General features: G+C 42.9%; 1 protein-coding gene and 1 non-coding gene across 3 annotated transcripts in view; both read right to left on the bottom strand.

Moving 5' to 3' along the window:
• LOC126416598 (uncharacterized) overlaps window positions 1–25,358 on the bottom strand; it is a 393,195-nt gene that overhangs the window by 19,971 nt on the left and 347,866 nt on the right. For both annotated transcript variants that reach the window (XM_050084354.1, XM_050084353.1), the window contains exon 4: window positions 19,610–19,743. In XM_050084354.1, coding sequence (XP_049940311.1) covers window positions 19,610–19,743 — 134 coding nt within the window. The remainder of the gene's footprint in view (window positions 1–19,609; window positions 19,744–25,358) is intronic.
• Trnat-ugu (transfer RNA threonine (anticodon UGU)) lies at window positions 16,290–16,364 on the bottom strand. Its single transcript has one exon. It is a non-coding gene; the product is annotated as a tRNA-Thr (tRNA).

Here is a 25,358-nt window from a genome sequence, read left to right as displayed (position 1 = left end):
ACCCTATCTGTTTGGTACATTGACCTTGGTTTAGACCCATGCTACGAATACCTTCATCTGAATGAAATTATGATAAATCGTAAAATTAAATTTCAAAAAAGCAATGGTCCGAATTTAGAGCAGCTATGCTCAGGTCAAAAATAAAATAAAGCGTTCCACTCTTTGCCATGTGCGTCGAGCTAGAATCGACACCAAACTGTCTGATATTGATCCTAGCTAGACACATGTGGCAAAGGCTGGAACGATTTATTTTATTTTTGACTTGGGTATAGCTGCTCTAAATTCGGACCACTGCTTTTTTTTTCATTCTGATAAAGACACTCATAACACGTGTCGAAACCTAGGTCAATGTACCAAACAGTTATTTGCAACCGTTTGGCTGTATGGTCCTAAGTTGAAAACATGTATACCTTTATGAAAAATTTTTAGATTTTTGTAATATTTCCGTATTATTAAATTTATAAAAATTATATACAACATAAATTAAAAATAGGTATATAAAACGCACGTATCCTAATGCAACGCTACCTTAAAATTTCAAGGCTTTCGGTGAAAAACTTTCGGAGATTTTTGATTAGGAACATCAACAGTTCCAACGCAAGTATAAACGTAGATGTTCGTTCTCTTCACAATCTGAAATCTCTGGAAGCTGTTCACGGATTGCTGCGAAATTTTGGCGCAACATTTAATTACATTACCCACGTGGTTTTATGTCCCTTTTGCAAAGCCATCTTGTTATATGCAATATCTAATAAAAGGGCAAACGTCATAAAATGTAAATATTGCTTTGCTCAAAACCCTTAATATTCGAAATTTCTGTACCGATTGCTTCGAAGTTTTGACCGAATTTTACTGTTGGCACTACGCACGTTGGCAGATGACGTTCACCGGGCATTCGCCATCCCCACACCCTGCCATCGGATCGCCACATTGTGTACCGTGATTCGTCACTCCACACAACGCTTTTCCGCTATTCAATCATACAATGTTTACTCTCCTTACACCAAGCGAGGCGTCGTTTGGCATTTACCGGTGTGATGTGTGGCTTACGAGCAGCCTCTCGACCACGAAATCCAAGTTTTCTCACCTCTCGCCTCACTATCATAGTACTTGCAGTGGATCCTGATATAGTTTGGAATTCCTGTGTGATGGTCTGAATAGATGTCTGCCTATTACACATTAGGACCCTCTTCATTGTCGACAGTCTCCGTCAGTCAACAGACGAGGTCGGCCTGTATGCTTTTGTGCTGTACGTGTCCCATCAAGTTTCCATTTCACTATCACATGGGAAACAGTGGACCTAGGGATGTTTAGGAGTGTGGAAATCTCGCGTACAGACTTATGAAACAAGTGACACCCCATCACCTGACCGCATTCGAAGTCCGTGAGTTCCACAGACGCCCCATTCTGCTCTCTCACGATGTCTAATGACTACTGCGGTCGCTGAAATTGAGAACCTGGCAGTAGGTGGCAGTACAATGCACCTAATATGAAAAACGTATGTTTTGGGGGGGGGGGGGGTGTCCGGATGATTTGATCATATATATATACACTCCTGGAAATGGAAAAAAGAACACATTGACACCGGTGTGTCAGACCCACCATACTTGCTCCGGACACTGCGAGAGGGCTGTACAAGCAATGATCACACGCACGGCACAGCGGACACACCAGGAACCGCGGTGTTGGCCGTCGAATGGCGCTAGCTGCGCAGCATTTGTGCACCGCCGCCGTCAGTGTCAGCCAGTTTGCCGTGGCATACGGAGCTCCATCGCAGTCTTTAACACTGGTAGCATGCCGCGACAGCGTGGACGTGAACCGTATGTGCAGTTGACGGACTTTGAGCGAGGGCGTATAGTGGGCATGCGGGAGGCCGGGTGGACGTACCGCCGAATTCCTCAACACATGGGGCGTGAGGTCTCCACAGTACATCGATGTTGTCGCCAGTGGTCGGCGGAAGGTGCACGTGCCCGTCGACCTGGGACCGGACCGCAGCGACGCACGGATGCACGCCAAGACCGTAGGATCCTACGCAGTGCCGTAGGGGACCGCACCGCCACTTGCCAGCAAATTAGGGACACTGTTGCTCCTGGGGTATCGGCGAGGACCATTCGTAACCGTCTCCATGAAGCTGGGCTACGGTCCCGCACACCGTTAGGCCGTCTTCCGCTCACGCCCCAACATCGTGCAGCCCGTCTCCAGTGGTGTCGCGACAGGCGTGAATGGAGGGACGAATGGAGACGTGTCGTCTTCAGCTTTGAGAGTCGCTTCTGCCTTGGTGCCAATGATGGTCGTATGCGTGTTTGGCGCCGTGCAGGTAAGCGCCACAATCAGGACTGCATACGACCGAGGCACACAGGGCCAACACCCGGTATCATGGTGTGGGAAACGATCTCCTACACTGGCCTTACACCACTGGTGATCGTCGACGGGACACTGAATAGTGCACGGTACATCCAAACCGTCATCGAACCCATCGTTCTACCATTCCTAGACCGGCAAGGGAACTTGCTGTTCCAACAGGACAATGCACGTCCGCATGTATCCCGTGCCACCCAACGTGCTCTAGAAGGTGTAAGTCAACTACCCTGGCCAGCAAGATCTCCGTATCTGTCCCCCATTGAGCATGTTTGGGACTGGATGAAGCGTCGTCTCACGCGGTCTGCACGTCCAGCACGAACGCTGGTCCAACTGAGGCGCCAGGTGGAAATGGCATGGCAAGCCGTTCCACAGGACTACATCCAGCATCTCTACGATCGTTTCCATGGGAGAATAGCAGCCTGCATTGCTGCGAAAGGTGGATATACACTGTACTAGTGCCGACATTGTGCATGCTCTGTTGCCTGTGTCTATGTGCCTGTGGTTCTGTCAGTGTGATCATGTGATGTATCTGACCCCAGGAATGTGTCAATAAAGTTTCCCCTTCCTGGGACAATGAATTCACGGTGTTCTTATTTCAATTTCCAGGAGTATATATATATATATATATATATATATATATATATATATATATATATATATATATATATATGTGTGTGTGTGTGTGAGTGTGTGTGTGAAAACATTGTTACCAAAAATCTCAAGATGTACCTTTCCTATTTACTTCAGACCTTAACATGTTACTGTACTAAACGTTAACGTTGTTGTTGTTGTGGTCTTCAGTCCTGAGACTGGTTTGATGCAACTCTCCATGATACTCTATCCTGTGCAAGCTTCTTCATCTCCCAGTACCTACTGCAACCTACATCCTTCTGAATCTGCTTAGTGTATTCATCTCTTGGTCTCCCTCTACGATTTTTACCTTCCACGCTGCCCTCCAATGCTAAATTTGTGATTCCTTGATGCCTCAGAACATGTCTTCCAAACCGGTCCCTTCTTCTTGTCAAGTTGTGCCACAAACTCCTCTTCTCCCCAATTCTATTCAATACCTCCTCATTAGTTATGTGATCTACCCATCTAATCTTCAGCATTCTTCTGTCGCACCACATTTCGAAAGCCTCTATTCTCTTCTTTTCCAAACTATTTATCGTCCATATTTCACTTCCATACATGGCTACACTCCATACAAATACGTTCAGAAACGACATCCTGACACTTAAATCTATAGTCGATGTTAAAAAATTTCTCTTCTTCAGAAACGCTTTGCTTGCCATTGCCAATCTACATTTTATATCCTCTCTACTTCGACCATCATCAGTTATTTTGCTCCCCAAATAGCAAAACTCCTTTACTACTTTAAGTGTCTCATTTCCTAATTTAATTCCCTCAGCATCACCCGACTTAACTCGACTACATTCCATTATCCTCTTTTTGCTTTTTTTAATGTTCATCTTATACCCTCCTTTCAAGACTCTGACCATTCCGTTCAACTGCGCTTCCAAGTTCTTTGCTGTCTCTGACAGAATTACGATGTCATCGGCCAACCTCAAGGTTTTTATTTCCTCTGCGTGGAATTTAGTACCCAATCCGAATTTTTCTTTTGTTTCCTTCACTGCTTGCTCAATATACAGATTGAATAACATCGGGGACAGGCTACAGCCCTGTCTCACTCCCTTCCCAACCGCTGCTTCCCTTTCATGCCTCTCGACTCTTTTAGCTGCCATCTGGTTTCTGTACAAATTGTAAATAGCCTTTCGCTCCCTGTATTTTACCCCTGCCACCTTTAGAATTTGAAAGAGAGTATTCCAGTCAACATTGTCAAAATCTTTCTCTAAGTCTACAAATGCTAGAAATGTTGGTTTGCCTTTCCTTAATCTATTTTCTAAGATAAGTCGTTGGATCAGTATTGCCTCAAGTGTTCCAACATTTCTGCGGAATCCAAACTGATCTTCCCCGAGGTCGGCTTCTACCAGTGTTTCATTCGTCTGTAAGGAATTCGCGTTATTATTTTGCAGCTGTGACTTATTAAACTGATAGTTCGGTAATTTTGACATCTGTCAACACCTACTTTCTTTGGGATTGGAATTATTGTATGCTTCTTGAAGTCTGAGGGTATTTCGCCTGTCTCATACATCTTGCTCACCAGATGGTAGAGTTTTGTCAGGACTGGCTCTCCCAAGGCCGTCAGTAGTTCTAATGGAATGTTGTCTACTCCCGGGGCCTTGTTTCGACTCAGGTTAACGTTGTTAGCAAACAGGAAACCTGTATTTATGGCTTACTGGTGGTATGATTAGAAATTTACTACAAATCCAAATCTGCAGTAACAATAAACAAGGGTCATGGTCACAGATAGTGAAGAAACGATGCTCTGAGGGATGGGGGAAGTGGACACGAGAAAATGGGACGGAGGAGATCGACATAGAGAGGGGACAGGAAGAGGTGGAGAGAGAGAGAGTGAGAGAGAGAGAGAGAGAGAGAGAGAGAGAGAGAGTGATGGGGTGGATAGAGAGGACGAGGAGGTGACTGACAGAGAGAGGCGAAAGGAAGAGGAGTTGGGCAAATAAAGGGGGAAGAGGAGATGGACAGAGGGATGGAGAGAACGAGATTAGGACTTGTATCCAATTCCTAGTCATATCACAAACTTCTTCTTTCTCTATTCTTTTTCTTCTATTCAATTAGACAGAGCCACAGCAAAATGTATCCGGATACTATAAAAAGACAGGCACAATAACATTATGTGAAGTGGAATGTACAGAAGTTAGATTTCCTACAACGAAACGTCATTTTTGACCTAAAATCTTAATAACCTGCATTAAACCTACTGAAGTTTAGGAGGAATGGGCAGTATTCAGGGATGTGACAGTGACGACCATTACAAGTAACAAAATCTAGTGGACATGAATTCAAAAGTCCATACAATGAGCACTCGTTCGTCTCCACTATTGTGAAACAAATCAATTCTACTGATAAAGTGCTCGTAGGTCTTCGATCTGGAAAAGCGTTCGACAATGTAAAATGATGCCGGATGTACGAAATTCTGAGAAAAATAGAGGTCAGTTATAGGAAAGACGGATAATACACAGTATCTACAAGATCCAAGAGGAAAAGTAATAATGGAAAACCGAGAACGAAGTGCTCGGATTAAAAAGGGTTTAAGACAGGGATGTAGTCTTTAGACCCTATTGTTCAGCCGCTACATCGCAGAAGCAATGACGGCAACAAAGAAAGCTTCCGCACTAGCATTAAAGTCCATGGTGAAATGATAACAATGATAAGATTTGCTGGTGACATTTCTGTCTTGAGTGAATGTGAAGAACAGTTACAGGATGTGTTGAATGAAATGAACAGTTTAATGAGTACAGAATATGAATTGAGAGTAAACTGAAGAAGAGAGTAATGTGAAGTAACAGAAACGAGAATACCGAGAAACGTAACATCGGAATTGGTGGTCGGAAGCAGCTGAAGCTAAAGAATTCTGCTACTTAGGCAGTAAAATAACCCATAACGGACGGAGCAAGGAGAACGTAAAAAGCAGATTAGCACAGCCAAAAAGGGCATTCCTAAAAGCAGACTAGCACAGCCAAAAAGGGCATTCCTGGCTAAGAGAAGTCTACTTGTATCGAACATACGCTGTAATATGAACAAGAAATTTATGACGATGTATGTTTGCAACACAGCTCGTATGACAGTGAAGCATGTTTTGTGGAAAAACCGGATCAGGAAGAATCGGTGAGGAAAGGAATATAAGGAAAACACTGACAAGAAGAAGGGACAAGATGAAAGGACATCTGTTAAGACATCAGGCAATAACATCCATGGTACTAGAAGGAGCTGTAGAGGGTAAAAACTGTAGAGGAAGACAGAGATTGGAATACATCCAGCAAATAATTAAGGACGTAGGTTTCAAGTACTATCCTGAGACGAAAAGGTTGGCACAGAAGAGTAAGTCGTAGCGGATCACATCAAAACAAGTCAGAAGAGTGAAAAAACGTGCAGTAGAAGAAGTTTGTTTCACAGTAGCGAAGATGAACAAGTACTTTTAGCTCTGAAGGTATCTATTTTAGAGCCTATGATTACTAGACTTTTTGTTTCGGATGGTTGATCCCGTCATATCCCTGAATACTGAGTATTCCTTCTGGAACACACCGTAAACGATTCCTTAACAAACTCACGCTATAAAACAAAGACTAAATAACAGATTGTTGCTGTATGTCTTCCGCTACTTGCATGAAAGAAGAAGCGGTAGGTACAGTTCACATGAACATGAAAGGTGAGCCAAAACGTGAAGACAGACTGCGAAGATGTGAAACAGAGCTTAGTCAACAGATATTGCAATGGCTTTGAATTCATTTAACTGATCCGAGGAACTACTCTTCAGGTGACTGTGACTCACATCTTGCTTCCATACAGTAGTAGTGTCACAGTCACAGTCTGACAAAATGTATGTTGTGCCTCTTCTCTAACTTACCCTTCAATGTTCGCCGTATTGTTCCACACATATACTGAAGTCGATCTAGCTTTATCTTCCCTTCATCATAGACGTTAAAAGATAACTCAAAACCAAAATAAGCGAATCTTGGAACTTGTCCTGTTGGTTGATCGTCAATTACCAGCTTGGCTCTAGTGGGTATTTTCCTTGCAGTGCAATAACACTTGTTTTCCTCATACCGTACTTAAAAATTACAACTTTTACAAATGATATTTAGCAAGTTTAATAATTTCTGAAGCTTATCTTGGTCGTCCTGTAGGACGAATTGATCGTCCCTGTAAAGCATAGTATTTATGTAAATTTTGTTATTCGGTTTTATTCCTGCATGCACATGTTACTTTCACTACCAAATTTCTTCGTACATATAGAAGTTTCTACAAAATCAACGAAGGTGATGTAAATTAAATTCTCTTCTCTTCTCCAATATCTGTTTAAAGCCAAATAAATTGTCTATGAAACATCTCTCTTTTCTGAATGCACATTGTTCTTCCTGTAAAAGAGAGTTTGTTATAATCTTATGCTTACTGTTTGCTGTTTAGCATATATTCCATTACCAACAATTCCACGGTAGTTAATACAAGAGCTGTCACCTTTCTTGAAAAGTGACGTTACATACCGTTTTCTCTATTCCTTGCGTATGATTTTCCTTTCCCAGCCAAGGTTAATTAAATGTAGGTACTTGAATTTAATAACCAAACCATCATATTAGAAGAACTCCACAATATTTTATCTAACACTGTGGATGTCCTTTTTTAAAAGGCTTTCATTGCTGTATTAAATCCCTCTATATCTACTGGGTTAATTCCTGCAGCACCACTATCTATGCTTTGATCTTCTTAACACGCCCTTTGAATGTCATTGTACAATAATTTTTTATAATTCTCGATCAATGATTCTTTTGTGGTTACATTTACACTGGAAATTTCATCATCATTACTAAGAAGTTTTATTAAGTTATAAACTATCTCTTGGGTCCCACGGACCCCGACTTCAATTGACTTTATTGATCTATCCCGAGGTACTTGCTTCAGTTTCCCTGTTATTATTTCTACATCTATTATATTCTTCTTCATTTTCTGAGTTAAGATTCTGCACAATTTTTAAGTAAGTTACTCGTTTTTGCTTGACAGCTATTGAAATTCCTCCATTCTGTATTTTTAGGCCAGCCTCTCTCCTGAATTTCCTTCGTGATAGATTGTTTGGCTACTTTCTTTTTTGCTTAAGTTATATTTTCCCTTTCTTAATACTTATTAACGAAGAATGCTGTGACCAGACCTTCAAGTAAATACCATTCGTCAGGCGTCCACAGGACAGACATAGGCCTTCGTGCATCATGATATAATGTGCTCATCACTGCACGAAATATGTTCACTCACCCACAACCCGATGATTCCGTAGTCTGTTTCAGTCTGAGCGACATTGTGCATTTATCTATATGATCAGTGACTTAAGTACAGAAAAAGCACGCATACGACAACATAGTCCCATCGGCGCAACGCTCTGCCTGGGTTTGCTACAGCAGAAATCGTCTGCAGCAGAGATGAAGCCTGACAAGTGATCCACAACAGTAATTCCTTTGGTCCGCCACAACGGTGACGGAAGTTGTCCTTTACGTTCGCACTTCACCGATATAACGCTTATGAGAAACCTGGATGCCTGTAACTCAAGTGAAAGATATAATGAATTACACACGGCAGGATGGAAAATTTTTTTCTCTGAAAATACCTTATTCTTGTGTTTTTTAGGGTGGGAAGTCCAAATAGGATACTCAAAAAACTGTATCACCCACCATTTCTCCACATTTTACAGTCAAATTCATTAAATTTAGCAATTTCTTAAAGAATTTAACAGATTTATATAGTTAAAATAATTTAGAAAGAAGGTGTAATGAATGTAGATGACGTTGGTAACACTGCTGAAAAACATTTTCTGGCAAAAAGAGCGATTCTATATTTGTGTTAAGAGATGGTGTTTTGTTTACTGTCAACCTAACCTCACTTTCCCGTTTCCAGTACATGTGCTCAGTACAATGTCTAATCGTGATTGTAAAAACTCTGCTGACAGTTTTTGTTATATTTGTGGTGAATTTGCGATTAAAAAACACCAAAGAAACATTACAGACTTTGTGGAAAAGGTGATCAAGATAAATATTGGGCGCCATATAAGGTATGTTATGTGCGTGGTGAAGATCTGAGAAAATGGTTCTATGATAAGGGCCGGCCGGAGTGGCCGAGCGGTTAAAGGCGCTACAGTCTGGAACCGCACGACCGCTCCGGTCGCAGGTTCGAATCCTGCCTCGGGCATGGATGTGTGTGATGTCCTTAGGTTAGTTAGGTTTAAGTAGTTCTAAGTTCTAGGGGACTTATGACCACAGCAGTTGAGTCCCATAGTGCTCAGAGCCATTTGAACCATTTCTATGATAAGGAGGGAGCCAAGAAATCATTCTGATGATTGCTTCTTTTGCAGTGTTGATATTACTGATCATAATTCGAAAAACAAGAAGGTAATATAATGATTATAAATAATCCGCCTCGACTGCAAATAGAAACCGGATGTTGACCTAGGTTTCGGCAGGGATAACCACTCCTTCTTCACCTGAGAGCCTGCAGCCCACCGAACGTTGGCTGGGGTGAGGAAGTAAAGAAAACATAGAGAGACTCTGCAATACTCTAGAAAACTTTATTTTATGCTTACTTTGTAATTCTTTATTTTATACTTACTTTTATAAGGTTTAATACCTTTTTCTAATTTTGTTTAATGTTATTTTGACTATTTTTAGAAGAGGTCCGATTTTTGCAACTACTTTTCAAGCTCACTAAGTGTAAAGTTTTTGAAAATAAATTTTTTATAGTGACAGTTAATTACATTTTCTAAGAATAAAATGTAGATAGTGCACAGCATTAAATGGTTAATATTACACGCTTTTAAAATATACTTTAATTATTTTCTATTTTTTAAAATAAAAACACAATAGGGGTCCTGTTTTGGACACTTCCCTCTGTATTTCTAACATTCTCAGACTAGTCGCCAACCTTTGTGAAGATATCAGTTAGCTGTGGGATCAGCACGTTTTGCCGTTAAGTCGTTGTATGTGATAACGCACGAAACGTGCAAACGTAGTGCGACTCAGGCATGCTGGATTTATATAACGAATCAATAGAGAGTAATGCAACGAACCAAAATATTTTTAAAGTCAGCAAAAAACAAAATGCTGTTAGTCCTAGCGACAGCTGTCGCCCCTCTCCTCCTCCCCCACTTACAGTTGTATGACGTGTCAAAATATTATTTAGCCGTCGCCGTCTGTAGGTCCGTGTGTGTGTGTGTGTTAATCAATGCTTCACGTTGGAGGTAGTCTTTGTGATATCCATAACGAAGCCGTTAGCAATTCCCGCATTGAAAATGTGGTTTTCTGTGCGTCTACAGCGTGAAAGCAGCAAATCTGTCGGATTCCGATGCATAGTTAATAAAGATGGAAATGATGATAAATAACATGCAAATGAGACTTCCACGAACCGTTCGTGGTCCGCCCGGACAGTTGACTCGGGCTCCCGGAGCTGCGTTGTGTGCTGGTCGTCTGGATGCTGCAGAGGTACCTCTGTATTCCTGTTAGTCTCAAAAAATATCTAGTGTCATGTTATTTGCTCATTTATTTACGTTCTCCATTAATCAACTGAAAAAGTGAACAAACTATTTTATGATGTGTAATTAGAGCATTTCTATGCTAGAACCAGTGGATACGGGAGACTCTTCATATTCCCAGCATTACACTGTTGTTTTGATATGGCTGATCTTTTGTAAGCACAGCCATTTGTCAGCGTGAGACTTCTGGCCGCATGCGAGACGTTCACTGCTTACAGTATATTTTCCTGCAGTGTGTACCTGACGTGTCGCGCGACCCACGAGTACCATCTCAGTAAAGTACACAAAGCAAAGTAATTTTTACGTGATTTCAATAAACAAGGCCGGAACGACTGTTAGAACTCTTTATTGGCGAACACGACGGGTTTCGCAAATTAAATTTGCATCTTCAGGTGCTTCAAGTCAAAAGATTAAAGTTTTGAACGAGGATTGGAACTTAAATAGTAGCAACTACTTATTCACAACCGATACAAAAGAGTTACATGTTTGCACCTCTTACTGTCCTTCAAAGTAGTCACCAGCGTTGTGTAGAACCTGTTGCCAGCGATGTGGAAGGCGTAGTATACCGTTAGCAGAGCCTGTTCTGTTGATGGTGCGAATGGAGCAGTCGAATCTCTGGAACAGTTCTGAAACGAATGCCACGAAGTGGTTCCTTCATCTTTGGAATAAAATCAAAGTCGGGGACTTAAGTCCGGAGAGTATGGTAGATGGTACAGTACTTCCCAGTCCCATCGACCGAACAGAGCAGCCACAGCTCGCGCTGTATGCGCCCGCGCATTATAGTGCAAAGCGATGGGTGGGTTGCGCAGAAAGCTTCTTTCGCAGAGATGGTCGCAGGCGATGCTCCAAAAACGAACGGTAATACTGTGCATTGACGATGGCATTCGCTTCAGAACTGTTCCAGAGATTCGACAGGCAGTAGACCGCTCCAATCGTATAATCAACAGAACAGCTTCTGTTACCGGTATACTACGCCTTCCACATCGGTGGCAACGGGTTCTATACAACAGGTCATTACTCTGAAGGACAGCAACAGGTGCAAACATGTAACTCCTTTGTATCGGTTGTGAATAAATAGTTGCCACTATTTAAGTTCCAACCCTTTATTCAAACGGATAAAGCTACTTCCAACATTTATATCGAGGCATTTAAAACTTTTGACACACGAAAGTGGGAGAGTCTATGACTAAGTGTATTGAGGGCTAAGGCCATCCCCAACCTCCATTGTAGATGCCTAGCACGGCTACGTATAAAGTAGGGCAATTTTTTACACTTTTCTCACCAAGACTGGCTATCAAACGCAGATCAAAAGTTACACTGATGAAGCTTGTAAGATGACTTATAAAACGTAGTTTGCGTTTGAAGCTCTTATCAATTTACCCATTCCGAAATCCTGAGTACTAATCAGCAAATTAATTTTAATTATGTTGTTTATGTTGCATCCTGCCCTTTAGATAAATGCAAGATACGTGAACTCGAATGCTATACCAGCATCTTCCACAAAAAGAATTATTTGCGCTTTATATTAATGAAAGATGAGAAGTCATCACAAGAAAGGACACATCACATACCATAACGACTGCATATAAATTATATATTTATCATTTGTCAATGTTTTCATTGTATCTTAGTAATTCGGAAAACTCGAAAAATAAATTATCAGCATGTTGCAACAACTCTATGAAAGATACAGCAATGTTGAAGACAATCGAAAGGCAACGACATTTGTCGTTAGTTGCATATATGTCGTCTTACGGTCACCACTACACGAAAGTGCGCTATCTCCTACGTAAAAAGCAAGTTTCCTTAATGTCGGGGGGAACACATTTCTCTCTTGTTACGGACACCTATTTACATTCGTCCTCTTGCAGTGCTCATCTCAGAGGAGACGTTTCGTCTCGCCTAAACAAGTCTCTCTTTCCATGTGGTATAGTACCATTTACTGGCCCGTCCGGCTAGCCGAGCGGTCTAACGCACGGCTTTCCGGAGTGGACAGGGGCGCCTGGTCCCCGGCACGAATCTGCCCGGCGGACTTGTGTCGAGGTCCGGTGAGCCGGCCAGTCTGTGGATGGCTTTTAGGCGGTTTTCCGCCTGTCTCGGCGAATGCGAGCTGGTTCCCCTTATTCCGCCTCAGCTACACTATGTCGGTGATTGATGCGCAAACACGTTCTCCACGTACGTGTACACCACCATTACTCTACCACGCAAACATGGTGGTTACACTCGTCTGGTGTGAGACGTTCCCTGGGGGGGGGGGGGGGGAGAGGTGGGGGGGGGTGGGGGAGGCGGGTCCACAGGGCAGGGGGCCGAAGGCCGAACCACACAATAACCCTGGATTCGGTGTGGGGCGGCGGAAGGGTGAAGTGGACTGCGGTAGTAGTCGTGTGGTTGTGGACCACTGCGGCTGCGGCGGGGACGGAGCCTCTCCGTCGTTTCTAGGCCCCCAGTTAACATACAATACAATACAATACCATTTACTGGGTGACAGTTATTGAACTGCATGAAATAAAGTAGTTATAACTTCTGAACGGTTTGCGTTAGGACGTTCAAACTGCACGGTTGGCCGCGGGGCATGATGGAAATTAGTATGCACACGCTCACTGGCCTTGTTGGCCATTTGGAAGTGAAAATGTCACGATACAGCATGCCTGAGAGTATAGCGCTTGTGAAGACCTACTATGCGACCAGTAAAACCCCTGCTACGGCTCAAAGGATGTTTGCAATCGAGTTCAAGCTGCAGATACCGGTTCAAGTGTCTCTAACAATCTACAATTTGATCCGCAAGTTTGAGAAAATGGGAGTGTTCGTGATGACAGTGTTGGCAATGTCGGTTTTCCAAAAAGGGTGAAAACGCCTGAAAACATCGAGAAGACACGCGTCGGATTTCAAACCAGCCACAGGAAATCGATCATACGAGTTGCGCAACAGGTGGGACTCAATCGGGAGACACTGCGACAAACTGTTGTTGAAGACCTGCATGTCTTCTCAGACAAAATTCAAACCCATCAGCCACTAAGCGCCAGGACCACAGAACAGCTGTTGTGTTTCGCCAACACTATTGTCCACAGAATTGGCGAAAAGGACTTTGATGTGAATATGGTTTGGTTTAGCGACGAAGCCCATTTTCATTTGGATGGGATCGCCAATAAGAAAAATTGGCGCATTTGAGGAACTGAGAATCCGCATCTCGCTATCGAGAAGTCTCTTCACCCTCAACGGATGACAGCTCGGTTAAGGAATAATCGATGCAATATTCCTTGATGGCACGGTGACTACCAAGCAGTGCGTGAAGGTTCTGGAAGATGGTTTCATTCCTATTATCCAAAGTGTCCCCGATTTCGACAAGATGTGGTTCATGCAAGACGGAGCTCGACGCGTCGAAGCAGAAGTGTGATGTCCTGGAGAAGCACTTTGGGGACTGCATTCTGGCTCTGGAGGACCTAGAGGCCACTGGCATGGGCCTCGGTTGGCCGCCATATTCTCCAGATCTCAACACATGTGACTGCTGTTTGTGGAGCTATATTAAAGACAAGGTTAGAGCAATAACCCCAACACCATTTCTGAGCTGAAAACAGCCATTCAGGAGGTCAACATGTGGATCGATGTTCCGTCACTTTAGCGGGTCATGCAGAATTTCGCTATTTATCTGCGCCACATCATCATCAATGATGGCGGGCACATCGAACATATCATAACCTAAATCTGCATATCTGTAGTGACTTTTATATAATCAATAAAGTGTGTGTACTCCGTAATTTGTAACAAATTTAGGCTTTTTCATATAGTTCAGTAAATGTAACCCTGTAGCGTGACTCATACCGTAGGTGCCACTGCTTCTCCTCCAAATATCCATTTCCATTGAGACTAATATTTCACGTCGCCTCTTAGTCACCACTCACCTTTATGAAATTTAAGCATCAAAATAATTAAAATGGTGCATATTACCATATTAATCAAAGAGGCAGAGTAGATTTACTCAAATAAATGAATGTATCACGATACCACTTGCGAAATTCTGATGGCTGCGCCAGCGTTTGCTCTGAGTCCAGCAATTGTTCTCGAGAACCTTTAGAAATATTGAAACTGAACACGACTGGTTTAAATTCACATGTCATCAGAACAGCTTGAAGGCACGCAGACTGAAATCGCATTCGTCCACGACCCTCGCCGATCCGTTTCTTCAAAACGCCAAACTCTAACAAACTCATTCGTGAGCTAAGTACTTTGAGGCCATCCCCAGCACTTTGAACTGAATGACTGTTGATCTACCTCCAGTGGCAGACACTGCAAGAGAGGCGTTGTAGATTGCTGTTAATTTTCCGAGAGCGAACGTTCCTATAGGAGTCAATGAACATAGCGCTTGCTCCTGCATTTATCTGGCGGAAAGACCATCAAGGTAAATGAGAGAGTGTTAGCGATGCACATATCATCCTCCACCACATACCTAGGAAAGCTTACTATACAGATATAGACTTAGAAGCTGCTGTAACGCTAAACATTTGTCTTGAATATTACTCTGTCTTTCATAGCGTTATTCTAACATGATAGTAATTTATTTTACGACTTTTCGGATATACTCAAATACAATGAAAACATTGACAAATAATAAACATACAACTGTGATGTGACATTTCAGGTGGTGTAACTATAAATGACATATATACGAGATACAGGCCTAACTAATTTAATTACCTATAACATGTAAACGTCTAATTACAATACACCGCGTGTCCCACCCAACCGTGGCATCTGCAAAAACTGCACTGATGAGCCAAAACATGATGACCACCCACTTATAATCGTGTTGGTCCACTTCTGCAACGCAATTAAGCAGTGATTCTGGGTGCCAGTGATTCGACAAGTATTTGAAAGGTTTCCGGAGGTTTGTGGCACCAGATGCCCACGCTCAGATCACACATTTACTGTAATTTACCTGCTGCTGGTTTGTGGGCGCGGAGCCTGCGCCCGTTAGCGTCCCGGTTGGGTTTCGTCGGATTCAGATAAGCCGAAACTGATGGCCAAGAAATCAATGTGAGTTCACCGTCATGCTCCTCAAATCATTGCATAACGATTCTGGCCTTGTGAGGTAGACAGTTATCCTGATGGAACAAGCCACAGCTGTTGAAAAAGACATCAAGGATAAGGGGTTACAGGCGATACCTATTAGTGTTCACGTAGTTCACAGCTGTAGTGGTACGTTCTATTACTACCGCTGGTCCCTGGAAGCCCAGATAAACGACCCCCATAACATAATACTACTGCCTCCCCAAGGCTGTGTCGCTGCCTGTTTCGAGCAGCCGTTTGTGTGAATGACGGCGTATCTGTACACCACCATCGACCTGGTTTAACAATAAGCGGGGTTCATCTGACCAGGTGAGACGATTACACTGATCCGCTATCCAATATCGGTGATCCTGTGCCCATTGTAATTGTAACTGACGATGATGTTGGGCCAACATGGAACGAATAGGCGTTCTCTGCTGCAGAACACCATGTTCAACACTTTCCGCTGAACGGTGTGCCCCAAAGCAATTGTGTCTGCGCCAGCACTGTACTCTGTAGTCAGATCTGACACAGGGATCGCCACCTATCCTGCTTTAGGGACCAGCCAAACCTCCGATCCCTGTGTTCTGTGATGAGATATGGACATCCAACTTCTGGTCGCCTACACGTGGTTTCAGCAATAGTCAACCACTTTCCACAAAATCAAATGATAACTAAATCAAGACCCTATGCTGACGACAGGCGTTGATATACATCAACGGGGACAGCTGAAAATGTGTGCCCCGACCGGGATTCGAAACCGGGATCTCCTGCTTACATGGCAGACGCTCTATCCATCTGAGCCACCGGGGGCACAGGGGGTAGTGCGACTGCAGGGATTCATCCCTTGAGACCAATATTCCCAACTTGATGTCCACACACTACATTCGTAGTGCCCCTGCCCATTACACTCATTACTCGCGGCAGACGATCTTACCGACTGCCGTAAGAGTTCAGGCAATACGTGTGCATCCGCACAGAAGAAGAAGGTAAATGGCCGGTTAGCTTTAACTATATGAAGATGGTATCTGTCCTTTAGGACATGTGCTAAAGAACAGATACCATCGTCATACTTTCCACAGACGGTAGCACGCAACCAGCCGACGAGCTTCGCCGTTTCCGAGGTGCTCGTTCCCAGGCACTGGGCCACAACAATCTGGCTTTTGACAAAGTCACTTAAGTCAGGGTATTTCCGCAATTGCGCCGCTTATTGTCGCTCTAATGATTCCCCATTCGTCTCTGCTCCGCTCATATACTTCCCTTACCTCATCACATGCCCTCAGCGTCACCAGGCAACATACAACCTCGCGGTGGGCACTGGTCATAATGTTTTGGCTCATCGGTGTGTGTTAACTTTGGTGCGCCAAAAAAAGGTGCTTCCGAAAGTCCTGCCCGTTTACGCTACTGAAAACCAATTGACGAGTACTTGAGGATACAACAGCCAGTAGCAGTTAAAAAAATGGGACTATGATATTTTTTACAAATAAATACATGTGTATGTGGTAAATTCAGTAATGTAACTGTTCTGTAGAAGAAATATTTCAAAGTAAAAATACATAGAATATGGGAATTTTGTTATTGATGTCGTGGCAGCCGTTTGAATGAGTGTCGCACAGAGGTTTACTCTGTTCTCCATCGACAGTGACGTGAAAGTCGGTTATCGCTTGCTTCGGTGACGTTACTTTCCATGGAGGGAGGCTTGAACTATACAGTATGTGTCAGAATTACATCGATAGACTTTCTGGGAATGTGGAAGGTGACTTGAGGGAGAAAAGGTGCACAGGAACCGTTGGCCGGAAACATCGTCTAGCGGTGCTACAGACCGTCGAAGTTATAGGAGCCGGCGCCTGCCTGCTGGGCATATTGGAGTAGCAGCGATCCGATAAATTAATGTAAACAAATGAAGAAAGCAATGTCGACCACAAGGGAACATATAGTTTTTAACGTTTGTTCTTTACTTTGCACAAGGTATTTCATTTCGTGTACGAACAGAATAAATCGAACTGTACATTTCTTGGGTCCTGTTGTCTCTTGCCTGCCACAATACCCCCGTTCCTTGTGTTCATGGTTCCTATCCTTTAACTTCAGTAAGTCCGCCGATGTCGCAGAGTGTTTGCCGTTATTCACACAATGCGACCGCGGCCGCGATGGCTGCTGCGTAGGCCGGAGTTCGCCACTGTAATTTCGACGCTGTCGCTCTCTGTCTCTTGCATTCTGTACACCATGCCACAGAACATGGGAGACTGTATAGCGGGAGACGATACACTGTGGACAGAAGTCCGCGTCCGACACCGTCAGCGACCACGGCAACAGAGCATCGCATTCATCAGAGAAATGGCCTGTGTACGCAGCAGCTAACTCCGTCTGCTCCACTGGCGATCCTGGCACTCGATCCTGATCACCAAATATCAAAAACCACACGTCTCGACTTACCTGCGGTCTGTTCGTGTACAACGCCTCGTCTGCTGCTGGAGGGGAGGCCTACAGGGAGGCGCCGGCGCTTTTAATTTCGATGTTTTGCAGCATGATGAAGTTTCCAGACACAGATTTTGTGCCTCAAGACAACTTCTACATCCCCTTGAAGTTCGTCTATGTGATTTGAAACAACCTGTTTATAATTATACAGTGTGACTCAGCTGCCCCTACCTATTGGTTTTATGCAACCTGCACTGCCTTCAAATACCACTACCAAGATTTTCACATTATTTCCCTCACTACTTCCAAACTGTTAATCCTACAGAAAAAATTAGCAGGAACTTTTTGTAGGACATTTAATGTAGTTGAGTTTTGTGTTGGCATATGTTCTCGCTAGATGTCGTAGTTTAATAATTAATGGAGAAAAACTTACAAACGTGATCTTCAAACACACCTCCACCCCCAAACTCATCCTTCGCCAGTCAGGATTTCTAGAATATTGTTTGTGGCACTCGCTCCTACCACTGTACGAAAAAGTCCGACTACACGAACTATTCCCAATATTTGGTCATTTCTGTTCTCTATTGATAGGCTATCACACCAGCAGCATAGTCAACCATTCATTAACATTATTAATGTAGGTTTTTTATTTTAGATTTTCTCACTTGTTCTACACCCACAAGAATCATCTCATTTTTGAGTCTATGGGACGAAAACTGGATCTAGCCTAATATAATCTTAATCGTACCTGTGAGCATAATGGCCGGCCGGAGTGGCCGTGCGGTTCTAGGCACTGCAGTCTGGAGCCGAGCGACCGCTACGGTCGCAGGTTCGAATCCTGCCTCGGGCATGGATGTGTGTGATGTCCTTAGGTTAGTTAGGTTTAATTAGTTCTAAGTTCTAGGCGACTGATGACCTCAGAAGTTAAGTCGCATAGTACTCAGAGCCATTTGAACCATTTTTGTGAGCATAATGAAAGAAAACGACTTTTGTAAACATTACACAATAACTAATTATGTTGACATTCAGCTCCGAACTTAACCTTTACAAAGCACAGTAGTTTTGCAGTTGAAAGACCTGACAAATACAACGATGTAATTGTTTGTTTTATGCTGTTAAAATTCATAAAATTGTTATGGCAGTTTTACAGTCTGTAAGTGCTTGGCTATGGCTGTGACGTAATAACGCCAGTCAATTACGACCAAAACAGGTAGAATGCGGGAAGTAATTCGTGCAGTAGCAAATTACATACTAAAAATGTTGACTGGTGAGGGATGAGTTTGGGGATGGAGATGTGTTTGAAGGTCACTTTAGTACGTTTCTCTTCACTAACTTGAAAATCGTGGCCTCCAGCGAAATGTGTCCTAGTAAAAGATTTAACTGCATTGAATTTCCTGCAATAAGGCCCTGATCATTTTTTTCTGTAGGACTAATAATCTGCACATAGTGGGCGAGAGAATATGAAAACCTTGCGTGGGGTTTTTGAGGGCGTCGCGGTTTGCATAAAACCCATTCGTAGGGGCAGCTGAATCACGCTGTGTATTCAGTGCGTATAGTGGATGTACAGTTTATCGATAATCTGTCTCGTTACTCTTCAGATATTACCGTGTGAGACAGTGCGCACAGTGCGGGAACTGCACTCACCTGGGCGTCGTTGACTATGAAGGTAAGTGAAGCCGGCGGCCTGCTGGCGCCGGCGGTGCAGTTGACGTTGAGGAGGTCCCCGGGCCGGTAGCGAGTGCGCAGACCGCTCAGGTGGGGCCGCTGCCGCGGAGCGTCTGCAATACAGCCACGAGTGTAAACACACACACACACACACAAGTATACTGCACAAGTTCACTCGCGCCCTCAGGTGACTGGGAACAATCTATATTGCTTACTGCACAAATACCATTGCAACTGTTGTGATTCGACTCGTGGTAACGCTAAAGATGTGACAAATTTGTGTCTCTTTCGATTTCATTATAACTTTAATATTGCAAGTATAATGTAAATCTAAAAATATAGTGTAAGCTACTTCTCTTCAAATGAGTTTTGTATGTTTGAATGCTTACATAACTGATATGGGTGCAGGCCATATTGTTTCTGCAGCTGCTCTCTAACAAAGCAGCCCATTAGTCATAGCCAATAGTGAAAAAAGACATGATCGTCATTATTATACGTACATGTAAGACTTCCACAGCTTAGTTAATTGCATTGAGTATAAATTGACAAAGGCCTGTATTTCAAAAATTATGAACAACAAAAGAAATCCACCTGTCTGCAAACTATATGATACACTCGAAGAATTTAACAGTTTCAAAACTTTCTCCATTTCCTAACAGGCTTGATACAGCAATCAATATATGTGACATGAAGAAGGAAGACAGCTTGTTTCTTCTTAACAGCTTCAATTCCAAATGAAGGCAGGTGCTGACAGCTGTGAATATTAACAAAATATCAGCTTAAAAAACATAGTTGCAGAGTAATGACACTAATTATTTACAGAAGAATGGAAAAAACCGGTAGAAGCCGACATTCGAGAAGATGAATTTAAGTTTCGGAGAAATGTAGGAATACTGTCCCAACGACGTATATTAGAAGATACGTCAGAGAAATCTAAGTTTATAGCATTTGCATATGTGGAAAAAGCTTATGAAATTGTTTGCCAGCATACACTTGTTGAAATTCTTGACGTATCAGAATGAAATACAGGGACCGGAAGGGTATTTACGACTCGTACAAAAACCAGACGGCAGTTATAAAAGTTGAAGGTCAAGAAAGGGAAGCAGTGATGGAGAAGGGAGTGAGATGGAATTCTAACCTATTCCTGAAGTTATTCAGCATCTAAATTGTGCAATCTGCGGAGAAAAACCAAGGAAAAATTTTGAAAAGAAATTGAAGTACACGGAGAAGAAATTAAAACTTTGTGGTTTGCCGATGATATTGTACGAGTAATTCTATCAGAGAGGGCTAAAGAGCCGGAAGAGTATTTGAACCGAATGGGTGATGTTTTGAAAATGGCTTATAAGACGAGCATCAATAAATGCAAAACAACGGTAATGGACTGTAATCGAATTAAATCGGGCGATGCTGAGGGAATCAGATTAGGAAATGAGACTCTACAAGTGGTTAGATGTGTTTTACTAACTGGACAGTAAAACAAGGCCGTAGTAAAGAGAATATAGGGTAATGTCGAATAAGCACTGTCTATGTAAGCACTAGAAAATAAAATTGTTTGCTAAAATAATCACCGTTCTGTGAGGAGCAAACCACGGCACGGCAAACAGCGGAACCAAGAGGAGACTGTCATTTGTGATATTTTTTGACTTGTGTTATGCACTAGTTAAGAGTACGTTGTAAGATAACGGAAAAGACTATGAGCGTGCTCTTAACTTCTTACCCCCTCCACCCCCCCACCTTCCTCCTCTCTCCATCTTTGTTTCTAATGGTTACTAATCCACGGAGACCCATTACGCAGATAGATGTGAGTGCTTTGTTTCTAGCTGCATATTCTAGAGTAGCCACAATCCAAACAATTGAGAAATCCTTCAACGGAATATTCCCGTTGAATCCAGATATGTTAACGGCAGAATACGTTGCTCATCATAAATCACTAAGCCGAATTTCCAACAACTGAAGAAGGCAGAGGAGTTCAACAGGAGCCCACGGACAAATGCTGCTCCTCAGTGACAGATGATCTGTCTGTGCAGTCACCAGGAAAAAAAAAACCTAGAACGTAACACAAATGAACTTCAGAGTGCTGTTGTACGAGTAGATGTAGGCCTATCCAGTATTTATCCACTATCAAAATACGATCGACCCACAAAAAAGAAGAAAATGGCAAAAAAATCCGAGATTTTGTTTGAGTCTATCCACAAAAATGCATTGTTCGAAAAACAAGTGTAACTAGACAAAACCAAGAATACAAAAAATACCAGTAACGAACAACGTAGAATCTCTAGGGCTAATCTGAACTTAACCATGCCATCATCTTCAGAAACAACCAGATCCGAATCCTAGGAGGGATCTGTTGCTTCGAACTTCGCAGGGTGCGGTGAAGTCTACAAGGACTCTCTCGCGGAAGATTGAATCAGGTGTACTAGTTGTTCCGAATGGTGGCATGAAGAATGCACAGTTTATGAAGGACATGGTGAATTTTTTTTGTGACTTACGTTAGTGCGTACTCTTTGACTACATGTCACGTGCTCTTACCAGACGATGTGGCTAAGAGTAGTATCTTACATATTTTGATATTTTAGGTCTGTGTTAAAAATTAGGCAGCTTTAACTGATATATTTTGTTCCTACATAAACCATCAATAATTTGTGGTAAGAAAAATTTGTTTTAACCTCCTCATCTACTAGATAGGAGCGGTTAAATAATAAGTGCGCACTCTTTGCCGACATCCCCCTAAAATTCAAACTGGTTATACCTCGAAAAGCATTTCTGAATAAGAGGAATTTGTTAACATGTAATACACATTGAAGTATTATAAATTATTTTCTGAAATGATTTAGCTAAAGTGTAGAACGGAACGAAAAGTGAACGATAAGCAGTTCAGATGAGAAGAGAATAGAAGCTTTTAAAAATGTGATGCTGCAGAAGATTTGATGAGTAGATCAAGTAACTAATAGCGAGGTACTGAATCAAAATGTTTAAAAATTTACGGCACAATGTGAGTAAATTTTGGAGTTAATTGGTAGAACACACCCCGAAATGTGAAGGGATCGTAAGTTTGGTGATGAAGGGAAGTACGAGGAGTGGGGGCAGGTGGGGTAAGAATTGTTGATGGAGATTAAAGAATGAATACAGCAAGAAGGTTTAAACGGATGTAGGCTGCAGTAGGTATTCGGGGATGAGGAAGCTTGCATAGGATAGAGTAGCTTGGAGATCTGTATCAAAGCATTTTTCGGACTGGAGACCCAAAAACAACAAGGAAAAAAGATTAAAAACTGCTGAATGATTGAATAATGAAGCCCAAATACAACATTAAATTACTCCAGAAGTGACGGAAAAGTGCTCGAGTAAATAGTTTGTGTCCGACCCATTACTAAACAACGGCTTAGCTTGTTGACACATATTTGTGGCGATACAAAGTTCAGTACACGTGAGTTTGCCCTGTGTCAGCTGATACACTGTCACACTGGGGACCCAAACAAATCTCTTCAAGGAAAGCCAAATTCTCCGTACTCTCGAAAACTATCACACATAATCTCTCCCGAGAGTCAAGTTTTGTTTACGAGTTTTCGGTTGTCAGACCGCACGGAAGGCTTTATAAACTGAAATCGACAGCCTGTTTAGGCCGGAGCGGCTGGATGTATAGGCGCCGTTGACCGACAGTTTAGACACGATATCCACTTGACGTGGCTCCATTGTGAACGCGCTGAACGAGGGAATACGCTGACAGCATCTATGCCAGTCCTCTCAGAGTACATATCAACGTCGCTATTTGGTGGGGATGGAAACAAAGAACAGTCTAAAAAAAATTGAAGGAGCTGAAGAGCACATCTGCGTAACCAGTAAGAAATTTAGATGATTGGTACAAGCTTGAGGTATCAGATGTTGCAAAGTAGCTGAAAATAATATCTACGTTTACCAAATGAAACACTTTAAGCATAATTTGATCAATAAAATTCAGTTTGCCCTGGTGTACCCGCATCAATTAGTGGAAACGATATCGAAATCCCCTTGACCATTTAACCATTACAACACAGGAAAATCGTCGGTTAATTAGGGTGCAAGGTGATTAGATTGTAAGATTGTGCCATTGCCGTTCTCTACATATACTAACAATATTGGAAGATTTTTATCGAGTTATATGGAGTCCAAGCCCATTTCGTTATTTTATTTCAGTGTATTTTGTGACCCAATGTTGTTCCTGTCATCACAGTCGCCAAGGCCGTTGGCAGAACAAGAGTGACTCCTTATGGCGAAAGTCTTCGTCCGACATTGGTGAAGATTTTTATACAGATTTTTGGAATGCTGTGTTCGAACCTGGGACCCAGAACGTGTTGATTACTAGTCAAAGACACTATCTCTAGACCACATCGCCTCTGTTCTTAATGGAGAGTAATCTTTAGGCACAAAAGCAAATGCAGCGTGTTTTATAAGATGGTTCATTAATGTTTATAATACATATAAATTACGTAGTGAGTAACTTCGAGACCTTCATGAAGACTTTTCTGGAGGATGCTGTTGTACGTAGAGAAGTCGCAATGACAGAAAACTGTAGGGGAATGCAGGAAGACGCTGCAGTCAGTGGACCCTCAACGTAAAAGCTAACGTGTCGCTCGTAAATATGCCCGAGATCTATGCCCGAAGCGCTACCGCTCACTTCACCCTTCCCTCCCCGACTGCCGCTTTGTTCACTGAGTATCCCATATTAATTATAATTATTACAGTCCCATGCGTAGGGTGCCTCTAACACCGCAATACAAATGGCTGTCTGAAGTGGTGCTATGACCGGAAAGCATGGACCACTGACGCATAGCATTGCACTGTGTTCTGTGGTTCTGCTCTACCCCAGGCGACCATCCTCAGCGAGTATGGCGCCAACCTGGGTAGAGTTCCTGCTCCTTATAATGTTTCGGAGACGCCCTGCGTTCTTATTCGTAGTGTCATGTTGTCGTAGCCATCGTGGATGACTTCGGGTCACGGCTAGTAGCGACTGAGAGAACTCTTGATGGCACATCAGAACGTCACGGACATCCCGTGTTTTCAAGCGCTCTCCTATGACTGTATCAAGGTGGCGAATTTTCAACAGGATGATGCTCGTCCACACACGGAACGTTTCTCTGTGAACTAAGTTCCGGCGTGGTGCTGAGGTATCCCCTGGAAAACATCAACTCCATTCCAGTGACAGCATCGAGGGAACCAAAGAACAGATATAAGAGTTATGGGACAACTCGCCTTAGTAGAGGACACAATGGCTTTTTGATCCTTCCCAACTTAATCAGTACATGCATCCAGGCCAAAGAGGGCGCATGTCATACCACTAAGTGGTCCCATACTCCCAAGTTCTTTGTAAATTCAATGCGACATTGTAATCCTTAGGTAACCCATGAGGTGTCATTTCGTTTCATTCTCCCCTTCTGAGGACTTCATTTTTGTTTTCAGGAACTGCATCATCATTGGAAGTAACGTGACTGGTTCTAGGTGGATTAAAAATAACATATAATATTGTGCATTTTTAACTTTAAATTTCGGGCATGCAGCAGCGTAAATAGTACTTCTTCCATTGATATTTCGGCCGCGTACGGTAGCTTCCAGCCATCCACAGTGCGAGTAGCAAGGATGACGACAAGGAGCCAAGCGGTGTCTTATATACTCCACCGCGGCTGTACTGCGAATGCGGGTCACAGATGCTGGTCGGCGGCAAGGAGGTACGCTTACAAAGGTTCAGATATTCGAT

This window comes from Schistocerca serialis, chromosome 8 (assembly GCF_023864345.2).
Source record: "Schistocerca serialis cubense isolate TAMUIC-IGC-003099 chromosome 8, iqSchSeri2.2, whole genome shotgun sequence".
Taxonomy (NCBI): Eukaryota; Metazoa; Arthropoda; class Insecta; order Orthoptera; family Acrididae; genus Schistocerca; species Schistocerca serialis.
Note: the sequence above shows the minus strand (reverse complement) of the source record. Positions and strands in the feature narration are given on the sequence as shown.